Source organism: Blennius ocellaris, assembly GCF_963422515.1.
Source record: "Blennius ocellaris genome assembly, chromosome: 17".
Classification (NCBI taxonomy): domain Eukaryota; kingdom Metazoa; phylum Chordata; class Actinopteri; order Blenniiformes; family Blenniidae; genus Blennius; species Blennius ocellaris.
In genome coordinates, this window is record NC_137666.1 from 3,653,200 (window position 1) to 3,666,756 (window position 13,557).

The window sequence follows — 13,557 nt, forward strand, 5'->3', positions numbered from 1 at the left end:
GAAAAAAAAAAAAAAAAAAAAAAAACCCGGGCACTCTTTTATAATCTCCTTACGGCTTGGCTTTGGGGCCGGAGCCCAGACGCTGGGCACCAGTTGGACGGAGAGCTGTGGCTCTTTGTTACGGACCTCATTCATCGGTGAAAGGGCCGGCTCAGCGCTCCGCCAACATTAGCAGGAAGGCAGTTTAAAAAAAAAAAAGTCTTCTCCTATTTGTGATGCCAGTGGCTTTACGTCCGAGTTTCAGCCAAGGAGGTAAATGTGGAGGCCGGGCGCCGCCGAGGGCGCTTGACGTTGTCTCGTGGAAGTCTGGGACTTATTCAAGGGAATAGCAGGATGTTCCAGGGACCGGCTCTCAGGAGGCTTCGTAAAGGCAAGTCCAAAGAGGGAAGACTTGATCCTCTAACGGGCGTTTCATGTTGGGGTGTTCCGGGACTCGGTTCACTAGGGAGCCGAGAATCTTCACCCCTCCGTTTGGTTCGGGTGTCGTTCACGTTCACTTCTGAGACCGGATCGAACCACCTGAAAAATGTCGCGCCATTACACCTGCTGCTGGCCTGGGGGGGCGCTATCGCCCGAAACAAACACTAACCAGAGAGGAAGTAAAGAAGAAACACGGCTCGTTGTTTGGTCGGGACCGAAACCGGAATCCCGCTGCTTTAGCCTGTGGCGGCTAGGCTTGGTAGCTTGTGGCTAATGGGTAGCCACAAACAACTGCTGTGTGTTGACTTTAGACCAGATATCAATGAGAGTCTTCCTCACTACTTCTTCTACGTCTGCCCGTGAGATTTTTGAATGCATTGCGCACTCCGTCACATCCTCTTACCCCGCCTACGAGGAAGATCATTTGTAAAGACCGACATTTTCAAGGGGACGAGAGATCTCTTGTTGGCTCCGGTTCAGAGTTGGTGGGAGTGTCGACGTCGACCAAATGAGACGGATCGCGTTTTAGTTTATACCCAAATATGCCTTCAGTTCGTGTGCGACTTGTAGACGATCAACTTAGGATAACGCCGTGCACACGGGAAACAATGTTCTTATTTGGCTAATTCACACCCAAAAACGATAGTTGGATGTGTTGTTGGGAGAAGTTATCAAACATATCGAAGCGTTTTGGCAAAAAAAAATCAAAGTTGTGGAAATGACAGCAATACAAAACATTGAGATCAAGACCTAAGAAGATGTACAACGCAGGAAATACCTCATAAAGTCTGGGAATACGAGCCACAGAGAGCCGCCGGAGGAAACGTCTCGCCACAAAACTGCAGCGTCTCGACTTAAAACCGAGCCGACATTCACCTCTTTTAAGTTGTTTTTGCCATGCGAGTTTCTCCTCTAACAGCCAATATCGTCCTGATTGGAGCCTCAAGTTTGAAAGACAGTGTGTGATTATGCTTCCGTCTAAGAACCTCACTTAGTATTCTGTGTGTGTGTTGGGAGGTCGTGAGCGCTACAGCTCAAGTTCTGCTGGACGTGTGTGTCACTATGGATACCAAAGGTGTGGAAGACGACGGTACGCTGCCATGTACAGTTACATTTGTCGTCACTGTTCCTATATCCTCGTAGTTTTTTTTCTTCCTAATACTGAAGAGGAGATGATGCATGAATAATATATACGCAAGAAAAGCCCTATTGCCATGTTGCTCATTGTCTTTGAGCACTATAGTCGCCTCTCGAGGGGTTTCAGAAGCTCACGGACCCTAAAAGCCTCCAGTTCAGCTGGTGTGGTGATGAAGGACTAAATTCTCGTCACAATTCAAGTTTAGACGTGCCTCTCAAGAAGACTCCCGCTTGTTGAAACCTGAATCACATATTAGTTTCAGTATAGTCATTATTAAACTGTCCAGTTCATTGTGCGGAGGCGTCCCTTCGTCATTGATATATCTCGACATTTTAATCTCTGCAAGCTTTCTTTCACAACACCAAACCCATTAAGTAGAATTTTGTCTCGTACTTATTTATTACCATCCACTGAAAGGTTCGGCCTTCAACAGCTTCAAAGTAGGAGCTTTTTCTTCTCTCTTTTTTTTTTTACCAAAATATATGCAGTACTAAAACTTAAGGATAAAATACAATGGATTCCTTGAAGTGCTGCTCCTGACATCTATGCACTTTAGCTACTCATCACCACCCGTTCATTTGAATCTAATGTAATGTCATTTGAACACAGTCCATGCTTTCAAATGTAGACTTGTTTCTTTTGAATATTCTCAACAAAGCAGCAGTTCGACAAAGTCATCGACGAAACTCTGTCACGGTTCATTCCTGCATCTCGGTGTGTCTCCGTGTGCGACTGCTGGAACGACGGCTTCATTTCTGTCGGTTTTTGTTTGGTAATTCCCTGCAGGCCTCCGTAGTGTAAGAAAGACGTGGACGTTACGCACGGAAATGAATCAAAAATGAAAAATCTGTCATGAGTTCATGGTCCTTTGCTCAGGAAATCCAACGATTCATCTTGTATCCTGGTTAAAGAGAGCAGTTGGACTGCACCTGATGTTGTTCTCAGAGGGAATATCTTTGGTCCCAACGCCGCCGCCGCCACCGCCGCCGCCGCCTGATGCAGGAATCAAAGTGCAGTAACAAGATCTTCTTCAAGCTAAGAAAAGGGCACGTATTCAGTTTCAGTTTATTCAGAATAAACGGCGGAAGTCTGAGGAATGATTCGCAGTTCGGTTGTTCAGAAGAAAACAAAGACCGAAAATATGTCCCAGTGCTGTTTTGTGGGCAGGTGACATCTGGGAACTGCGGCGCGCGACGACCACATCGATTAGCGTTTCTCAGTAGAGACGGCGAGAAAAGAGAAGAGAAGAGACTCAAAATCACAAAATCACCACCTTGGAAATGCTGGCAGGGAAATCTCTTATTACGAGTCATCAGATGAGAGCGTTGTGATGTCGGTGAGCCACGTTTGTCTTCTGCACTTCACTGCTGGAGTTCTTCAAGTGTGGGTGGTGCTTCTGCTTCGGATGGAGTCGCTTCGGTGGACGCTGTGCGTCGGGCTACACGCTAATCAGGAGTTTGCTTGTTGTCGCTGGCTACTGCAGCGAATATTTCCAAACTTTTTAGTCTGATGGAAAACTTTAAACTTGCTGTTTTTACCTTCGCCAAAGTTGGCCAAGTAGGTTATGTTGTACTTATTTATTGGGTGGTTCTTCTTCTTCTTCTTCTTCTTCTTCTTCTTCTTCTTCTTCTTCATGCCAACTCGTGACGTTGGCGAAGGTCTGCGCTCTACCGAGTGTAGTTCTAGTTGTGAATGTGTTTGTTGGTGATTTTATAAGGTGACTTTCTCATCTGCAAGGATAAGCTCCGCCCCCCTCAACCAGATAAAACTGGCGAGGAAGGAGGATGATGAATGCGCGGAGGAAGGTTTTCCCATGTGAGGAGACACGTCGGCCCCTCCGGGAGGGCGACGTCGACAAAGCCATGCATCTATCATGTTGTCCCCAGACTTCTAATTGCTCCTAATTGCCACACGCCCCGCCTCGCTCTGTACATTTGTTACAGTCGTTCTGCTCGATGAAATGCCGCAAACGACCACAAGCGAGTTTGTGTGCCCTTGTCTGTGTCGGTGAATCATTTGTTGACGTTATTCAAAGCGATGGTCTCACCAGCCTCCAAGGCAGTCGTCTGGCTGCACACATTCATCAAACTGTGGAATGAGGCGTGTGTGTGTGTGTGTGTGTGGTTAGATAATAGCATGCATCAAATCATATTTTCATCCAAGACGTCGGATCTCGGTGAGCTATTTGTAGAATAACATGATTTCTGTTGATTTACCTTTACAGTTAGTCATAAACATGATGTATCCTGATTACTTTTATTGATCAGGCGATAAATAAAACCGATGCCCGACTAATTAAAAAGGTGACGTCAGCGGCTGATGGGGATGGATGAGAGAAGTCGTGGATTCAACGGTTTATTTTGAGAGAATATAAAGATTCTCTGGAGATAAACCAGATGATTTATGTAGCGACAGACGGGAACAACGTTCTTTTGTATTTGTTATTTTAATTTGCTGATGATTTAGATTTGACGGCCATAGTTGAGGGTGAGGATGGAGAATAATCTATTGCACAAAGGCGTTAATTAAGAATCCAGTGTTTGTGTCACTCAATGAACTAATTACACGTACAAAACTAGAACGACACTCGGTAGAATGCAGACTTTGGCCAACGCCACATTTGTTCGCGGAACCAAGTTAGCGTCACGAGTACGATAGCCGTTGTAGACGCTCATATCGATGCTAACCAGGTAGGTCAGGTAGCAAAATCACTGTGTGAAAAAGTGAGTAGGGAGTGTCTCCATGGCAACAGACGCTGATCTTCTTTGATCTCCTCCATGAGGTGCCTCTCTCACCGACTTTGTACGGGAAATTCTTTCACAGTTTTTTGGGAAACGGTTCGCCGCTAACGTCCCAAAATCGAATCGATTGGCCCTCGGATGATGACAAATCATCCCTGTAAATTCAGGTGAGTAGTTTTTGCATTAAGTTGGTAAAATGCTTACAGAGCGATGATTTCTCGGCCAACTTTTGTCTGCGAAGGTAATTTTTTAGTCACGGTCACATGTGCAGTTGGAGTGTCCCAGCTTGCTACTTTACAGTTACAGTTTCTATAAACTCCTGTTTATTGAATGATTGATTGTATGATGATTGGTTGTATTTCTATAAGACTTGTGTAACATCTCTCTGCAACTAACTGATATAGCGTCAACTGGATTGTTGAATCAGTTGTCGATGATACAAGAAACTGGAAGCTTTAAGTAGAACTGTGCCTCCACTACGTCTGAATGAATAAAAGAAAGAAATTCCAATAAGTCACTGCTGTTCAGAATCGGTGACTCCAGTGGTTTAGAAGATGGATGTATAGAGGACCTAGATGTCCAACCGACTCGAGGATAAAGTGGATTGTTCTCCTTTCTTAATAAAGACTGACGACACTCGCGGTGCACCCTGGTCATTTAAATTGCTCCGTGTGACAGTGAAATGAGGATAACTGGACTCTGAGCCCGCCGGACTGAAGCTCCACGAGATCAAAGCTCAACAACAATCCACATCCGCTTGCGCGGCTGCAAAAACTCGATTCTGGGAACTTGGGTGCCGTGTGGCGAACGGGAGCAAACAAACGCATGCAAACATCCTGCGATTTGGAGGAAACGTGTTTATAACACATCGTTTGTACACTGTTGTATTTGTTATTTTTACACCCATCATGTTTTCTTTTTTTTTTTTTTTTTTTTTACAGATAAATAGAAAGGCTTTTTGTTTTTACTGAGCCTCTCGACCAATCGCGCGCGCCGGTTATGTAATGTTGGCGAAGCATAATACTGGTGGAGATATGACTGGCGATGATGATGGGAGGGGGTGACGAAGCTCACCAGTGATAGAAATGCCACGGGTACAAGATTTACAACTCGCTCTTGTTGCCATGGTTACGCCTGAAGGAGCTGCATTGGCATTGGAAATGCTGCAGGGAAATAAGTTAGGAAATCGACCGCAGCACTCCCCAGTAAAGCCAGTGTGGTGGACACCATTTTTAATCATTAAAGGCGAACCTCTACTCATTAGTGGCCAGGACTAAGACACATCCTCTCCTTCATTTCATTTATTTATTTGTTTTATTTTAACAGCTCAACTCTGGATGGTTTCGCAAACTGTCATGATGTAAAAAAAAAAAAGTTCTGGTGTCAAAATGATGAACTATTGTTTACAGCATGAAATGTGACATTTTTCTTCCCGTTGACTAAACGGACCCATTCTCTAGTTGGCTTCCTGTTGCGGTGAATTGCATGATTTATTTTTGCGATGATGTGGTAATCAATACGAATTAGAAACTACAGTTTGTCAATCTGTATAGATTTTATCAACCGGCTATTGCTACTCCATGTATTGTGATTTATGCATTCCCTACATGTTTCAAACAAGAGTTTATCCCAAAGATCATCAGGATTTGAATTTGTGTTTCCGATGTGACACCAAAAACATGTTTAGTAAGCACAATAAAGTCAACAACCATGCTCTGGCAGTTAGATGTTTCCAAAAAAAAACCAAAACAAACAAAAAAAAACCTTTAATAACTAAAATTTAGGCAAAAAAGAATTTTCCCACTGCAACACAAAGAAAAATACACATTAGAGGTGAATTTTCAACACTCATCTGCCAGCTTGTGTTGCTTTTTGTTTTGGTGAAACATCTAAAAGGGTGGAATTTCATTTCATGAAATTCATTGGGTTACCTCAATAGCGAGCAGAGGCTGTGGTTGCAGGCGGACGGAGGGGGTCAGGAGGTCTGCAGACCACTGGGAGAGACGAGCTGCTGCCAGCCGGGCGGAGATGAAGTGTAAATTTACTTTAGCTGCCAAGTGAGCGCCACCAGTCACGTGTTCACGACGTCCAGAGGCACAAAGCATCAGCAATATTTCTCTGCTGTCAGTGACGCTGCGGTGGCTGGGGAATGTTGACTTGGGTGTGTTTGCTCCCCAATGGATCTGATAGGAAATGTCCAAAAGCCCACATGTTTATCGTGATGGAATATAACTATATCTCATGATTTATTGTCCTGGGGTTTCTCAATATCAGAGAAACGTTTAACAAAACGCTGTGTCAGCATTATGCCTCTGTAAACTGACATATTGCTTTTAAATTGAAACTATTTTTTATTGGGAGTCAACCGTGTATTTCTACTTAGAATAGATTGTGCTTTCGGAAACTCTTATTTCCATGTTTGCTTGCTTGAGTTCGTGCTGAGGCTCCACAAGCAGATAATCTAATAATCTAATGCGATATCATGGCTTTAAAGACAGAGACGATCAGTCAAAAAAAAAAGAGGAGCAACAGTAGAGTTTCAGAAAATATCCTACAATAAAGTGAATGAATGGAAGTTGTGGGGGGGCGGCTGAGGAAATGCCTCTGATCACAGTAAGAACAGGATCATTATTAACAAAGTCAACAATTCTGCACGATGAAAATAAACGACATCATTGATTATGTGTGTTATTACTGCTTATCTGACCTGCGTGTCTTTAGTAATCGTCATCAGTGCGTTACATGAGTAAAGTGGCACATTTTTATTTGAGTTTTTGCAAGATAAAACTCAGCGTATTAACTTGTTTTGATGACGGTGGCAGAAATTTGAGAGTGAATCTATTAGATTAAAGCTCCATTGTCATTATCACGTCTCCGCTGGTGTCGCAGTCTGTGTTCGGCTGCCACCCCTTTGCTTTATTGACCCCCCTCTTCCTGAACATCTGTGATCCACATCTCGGCTCTCAACCGACACGTTTCGCTTCAGAAATCAAATGTCAAAATTTGCAAAATTTTCAGATAACGTGGTCACAAGCATAAGCAAACAACAGTTGTGTTGTTCATCAAAGAATTTCAGATTTTAGATGCGGGTTTACAGTTACATTCTTATTAAACTGGAAAGATTCTCAGGAGTTTTTAAATACTTAATATTACTTAGAATTTTAGTTGGATATTTAAAATATTTCTAAACTTGTGTTGTCTTTTGCTTTTATTTCAGGCAGGAATCAATTCGATCCTAAAATGTGACGAGTTGTTTGAGAATATTCAATTCTGGTAGTTATGACGACGGGGCTGGCGTCAAATTACAGGGATTCCACGCCGCATGTCGGCGAGGCACGTTTGCTAAAAGAGACGGCTTCAGCAGAGTTTGGACGCAGGCTTGGCCTGCGTCCAAACTCTGCTGAAGCCGTCTCTTTTAGCAAGCGAACAAAAGGGCCTCGACGGGTAAACCGACCCCCCCCGCGTTCAATTTTTGATGTGCAGGAATCCAATCCGCGGCGTCGGATGAGAACGGCGGCGTTCAAGCTGGCGGCCGTTTCTGCAAAGACACGCTGCTGTTGAATTTCTTTCTTTCTTTCTTTCTTTCTTTATTTTATAACGTGACTTTATTAAGAGGGTGAACTTCACCCGTGACCTCCCGACACCTCATACCGACCGCAACGCGTTCAGCCCCCGCCCCCCCCCCAAATCGATTCGGGCTCCGCTGACTCGGCGCGAACTGAACCGGCCCGAGCGTCATCATTTATTCATTCGCCGTTTGGTTCCTGCAGTCATCTGCTCCTCTCGTCTCTCATCTGGCGAGATGCAGGCAACATGTTAAATGCATGGAGTTCGTGGATTGTAGATTTGCTTTTGCAGGTTTATTGTACGTACGTCAATCCATTTTACATTGACGCCGTATTCCTACACGAACGAAATGGTTAACGGAGGACAAACTTCTTTTTCTCTTCTTGAATCCAGTGTTGGCCTGAAGTAGCGTCAAGCTGTTCATGCATCTCTGCAGACTTTATTGTTTTTTTCCCGTCATTTTTCACTGATTTATGTACTTTCTGGGTTTTTTTTCCGACACAATCTATTGCAACGGGGCTCCATCTGGTTATTCGCAATGTTTTGCCATGCAGAGCATGAATGCACAGTATATGGTTTATTACGCCCAGTCATTTTCAACATCTGTATCGCGAATGTCGGAATTAAGGCACAATGGTACATTTGCAATACGTTGAGTCGCTCTGCATGTAACTAGAGGTGAATGAATGGCTTAGTGTGTGCATGCATGTGAGTGTGGAGTCACAGATGCAACACATTCTGTATTTGGGCAAGCGTGTGTGTGTTTTTATTTAACGCAAATATGTATGTTTACCTCAATTTTTAATGCCAAGCACTTTGAATTACATGTCTGAAAGCAGCTTTGTTTTACATTTAGCCGAGTTACAGTTTCATTCAGTGACAGTAGTACTCTGTGTGTAAATGTGTATAAATCCCGATTTATGTCAGTCTCCTGGCTGAATAAGGGTTAAAAATCTGGGCTCGTTTGACCTTTGAGGAATGCTGAGTACATCCAGCCATGCTTTTTTTTCCTTACTGGTCCTTTTAGGATAACCAGAGAGAGGCAGAGCGTTCCAAAAGGGCAGACCAGGAGAGAGAGAGAGAAACCGATACGACGCTTGAGGTTTCGAAGTGTGGCGCTAAATGGTTTTGTGATGTATTATTATGGAGCCATTCTCAAGATGACGGGATGCCAAAGCAAAGAAATGTAGTTGGAGGTTTTTTGTTTTTTTTTTTACACGGGGAGGCCAACAGATGCTCTGTAACGCTGGAGTTCACAGAAAAGCAGTGACATTCAGACACTTGTTTTTTTAAGGAAGTGGTGTCAGACACAAAGAGCTGCATGGGAGTTCAGCTTTAAATTCATGCTATTAATATCAGTCACAGAGAAAATGGGCCAGACTTGTGTGAGAAGAAATGTGAGGATGATATGTTCACTAAAGAAAAACCGAATAGCTATTTTTCTTACAAAATAGTGTTGAGATTAAATTGTTGTGAAGTAATGTATGTGTTGACTTTTAGCATGAATTTACAAGTAATTCATTACTTTTCCAGTATTACAAACATGAGATACTTCAGTTATATATTTCATGATTTTGGACTGTTTTCAACACGGACATTAGATTATATTCACAGTTGCTCTGATGCATTATCAACATTACATTCCAGATTATATTTATAAGACATACTTTATGTCGGTAGTTTAACTCGGTTATTTATTTGTGGCCTTTTCAGTTCATAAAGATGTTTCTGTAATAGATCAGTGAATTACAGCTTATACAACAAATTGATAAATAAGTCTGCAGTTACTTTTTAAAAATAGATTAGCAGCTTCTTATTTTCTGTAAAGTAACTCCAGACTTACTAACTGTAATCAACTAGTGATTTTCAGCAACTTCTTCTTTTCGTGTTCATGTATTTCGAGTGTGGGAGGAGTCTTCAGATGAATCAATGGGTCAACTTCCCCCGTGTCTCTGACGTTACAATGATGGCGGTGGGTTTAGCACTTTGCACTGCAGGATTGAGACGCGCCAGTCGTCTCTGCTGCCGGTAAGGAGGAAGTATCATCATAAGGGAGGCTTACAGGATTACAGTAATGTTGTAGGAGAGTCACGGTGCAATCAGCTGCCATGCGTGGACAAATCTGACTTTGCTGTGCGGTTTACAAAATGAGGTGTCGTTGTGAACTTAATGTGGATAAAAAAAAAAAAGTCTGTAACTTGGTTTTGAAGCAAAATGCATCTTGCTGACTGAAGACTTCTTTAAGATGAATGTTTTCTGTACATGGTCACTGAAAAGTAAACAAATAAACAAACTGCAGTGTCGATGCTGCATCGTATCTCTTGCTTTAGGTTTTGAAGAACATTTCATGTCTGAAAGGCTTCATCGGTTCAAAAATTAAAAAAATAAAAAAAATTCAAATTTCTTGTGTTTTTCCTTTGTTCCACAGAGGCTGATGAGAACCAGACCTGTGGATCTGAGAAGACGAATGTTTCAACAGACGGGAGAAGTTTAATCCTCCCCCACAACCAACATGAAGACGTTCGTCTGCTGCCCGTCGGCTCCGACTCCTGAGTTCACGTTCAGGGTGAATTAGTGGCGGAGCGGAGTGCGACGGCGTACGCCATGTCTGAGGAGGATGTGATGAACTGCACCATCAGCCACGAAATCCACCAGTACCTCTTCTCCTGCGTGTATATCCTCGTCCTGCTGGTGAGTGAGGGGATGATGATGATGATGATGATGATCTCCCCATACCACGAGAAAACTGCTGAAGTGCCGGGACACTTTGACACGCTCAGTCGGTAGAAAAGGGCCGGTTCCTCTTTGATGCATAATAAAAAATTAAAAAAAAAAAAAATCTGTGTCAGCAGACTTGTACTTAGCACTTCTACTTATTGTTTGGACACTGCCTGGTAAACAGTGGCGTAGTGGTTGTCGTTCTCGATGTCCGTTTAATAATAATCTGTTTCATTTGACTAAATTCGTTAGAATGTGTAAAAATGCGAAAGTGATTGAGGCCCCATTTGCCGACGTAGTTCGTCTGCTGGGCCACGGGAGGGCGCTGTTGTTTGTTTTTGTAATGAAATCACACAGACGTGTGCAGAGAACAATGCGCTGTACACGTGAACAAAATGGAGAGAACCCGACATTCTGGAGGACTGATGAGGAGTCGGATGTTATAAATCTACCGATATGGATGATAAATCTAGAATATGGGCCGCGAATCATACCGCTACGGGTCGGCCATGTTTGTTCACAGGCGCGTGAGCAGAACGAACGTATTTACGTATTTATTTTCGTTAGGTTTTGCAGAATAACCTCATTTGGACCTCGCTCTGAATCCGGCCTTCTTGATTCTAGGTGGGCATTCCCTCCAACCTGTACTCCCTGTATCACGCCGTGCTGCAGCTGAAGCAGAAGAACGAGCTGGGGGTTTATCTGATCAACCTGACTGTGTCCGACCTGTTGTACCTGGCGTCCTTACCTCTGTGGCTTCAGTACATCTTCCAGGTGACGTAGCAACGGCCATACACATGGTAACCTGTCTGCAGCTCGTCTCCAGTGGAAGATAGTGGAAGAAAAACACATTTTCAGTGATATTCAATGAGTTGTCTTAAGTCTGTGGATCCTCTTCTTCATGTTGCTCCGCTCTCATGTCATACATGCGCTTGCTGGGTCTCAGGATGATGACTGGCGTCACAGAGAATGGTTGTGTCAGCTCTGCGGCTTCCTGCTCTACGAGAACATCTACATCAGCATCGGCTTTCTGTGCTGCATCAGCCTGGACCGCTACCTGGCCGTGGTGCATCCTCTGAGGTACACCTGTGACTCGACTCTCCACAACGATGGAGGCTTTGCTCCAAACAGAAGCAATGATTCACCTCACGATGTCTTCAGGTTCGCCTCCCTCCGCTCGATGAGTGCGGCGTGGATTGTTAGCGCCATCATCTGGCTGAAGGAGGTCGCGGTCGGCGTGGTCTTCTTCCGACACAAAGAACTCAGCAGAGACCGCAAGAACCAGTCGGTGTGCTTCGAGCACTACCCCATGCAGCCGTGGGAATACCCCATCAACTACTACCGCTTCACCATCGGCTTCTTGTTCCCCTTGGCCATTCTGATGGTACGACATCTTCATATCTCTCTCTCTCTCTCTCTCTCTTCAAGAGAAAAGTGTATTTTGATCTGTCTGTATTTATTCTCCCGGTGTAGATCAGCTACCTGTGCGTCCTGCGCGCCGTGGGCCGAAGCGCAGGAACACAACCGGACCAGAAGATGAGGATCAGACAGTTGGTCAGCAGCACCATCCTCATCTTCCTCGTCTGCTTCTCGCCGTATCACATCTTCCTGTTAGTGCGCACCCTGCTGGAGCGGGAATGCAACTTCATCGCAGGTGCCGTTCGGTCCAGAGCAGCTATCAAACAAAAACGACGGGAGAGCTTTTAGTTTCTCAGCGGTGTATATCTTGTTCACAAACACCACCTTGTGGCACGGAGTGGTATTGCAAGAGAGGTTGCATAGCTTAAGTTGATTTTTGTGGGTGTTTTTTGTGTACAGTAACTACAGTAACTGTACATAAAGCCTGAGCTATTAAGATCCTGTGTGAAATGTGCTCTATTGCAGGCTCATGGAAATAAATTGTGCTTTGTTTTGCGCACATTTTGCAGGTCATCAACTAAGAGTGACCTCATGTGCACGGTGTTAACTATTGGATGGGAGTTATCAAACATATAAGTGTGTTCCAGGAAACAAATTTAAATTCAAACAAAAAAAAAACAAAAACAATGGAAATGTGAAGAATTATCAGTCAAAAGGTAAAAAAAAACATATTTTTTGTTCACAGCAATTTTCAACTACTACCACCTGTCGCTGTTGCTGACCACCCTGAACTGCGTGGCCGACCCCGCCCTCTACTGCTTCGTGAGTGAAAGCGCACGCCGCGGCCTCTACAGGGCCATCTTCCGACCCATGGCCAGGATACTCTGCTGCTGCTGTCGCCGTGGCAACGCCAGTCCCGGAAACCGGGGCAACGACTCCCACGAGGTGGCCACGGACGAAAACAACGGCCACCCGACGGTGACGTTGCTCACGCACACCAGCACGCTGAACAGTGCCAAGACGGACGGCGTGTGCAAAAACACGATTTTAGTCGTGCAAACCGACGAGAAGACGATCGTACCGCTCATTGTGCCAAACAGCGGACTCTACGGCAAGCAGGTGGACGTTGACGGGCGGCTCGGCTGCGTGACGGCCGCGGGAGGAAAGAGGCAGGCGAAAGGGAGGACTGAGGAGACGGAGAAGTCCACCGGACACAGTCACCGCTCAGGACCCGCTCTGGTGGCGACCACGGGGCAGCGCAGCAAAACTCAAAAAACTGTGCCGAAGTAGAGCGAGAGAGATCGAGACCCAACACACCATGTTTACATTATTACTGTTTATTAGCATTTGATTAAAAAAAAAAAAAAAGGTTTTATTTTTTACTTTTTATCATCTTTGAGATCCAAACTGACATTGCGATTAGCATTAGGGTGGCGATCCCTAAAAGAGACATGGCCGCCTGTGGGCCACATGCAGGTTCCCTTATTTTGATGAACATGAGTTAATTTCCAAGTGAGTATTGGTCAGGTAATGGTTATTTTAAACACACGTCAACCAGCTGAATTTACACAAATGCATGCAGGCATTTAAAGAGGTCACATGATGCAAAATTCA

The 13,557-nt window shown here is 44.4% G+C and overlaps 1 protein-coding gene across 1 annotated transcript; it reads left to right on the forward strand.

Moving 5' to 3' along the window:
* Positions 1-10,470: 10,470 nt before the first annotated feature.
* gpr68 (G protein-coupled receptor 68) lies at positions 10,471-13,233 on the forward strand (the record flags this gene model as incomplete). Its single annotated transcript, XM_080512596.1, has 6 exons — positions 10,471-10,557; positions 11,209-11,358; positions 11,531-11,664; positions 11,746-11,968; positions 12,058-12,238; positions 12,689-13,233. 6 exons carry the CDS (start codon positions 10,471-10,473, stop codon positions 13,231-13,233), a joined length of 1,320 nt encoding a protein of 439 aa, XP_080368722.1.
* Positions 13,234-13,557: the final 324 nt, after the last annotated feature.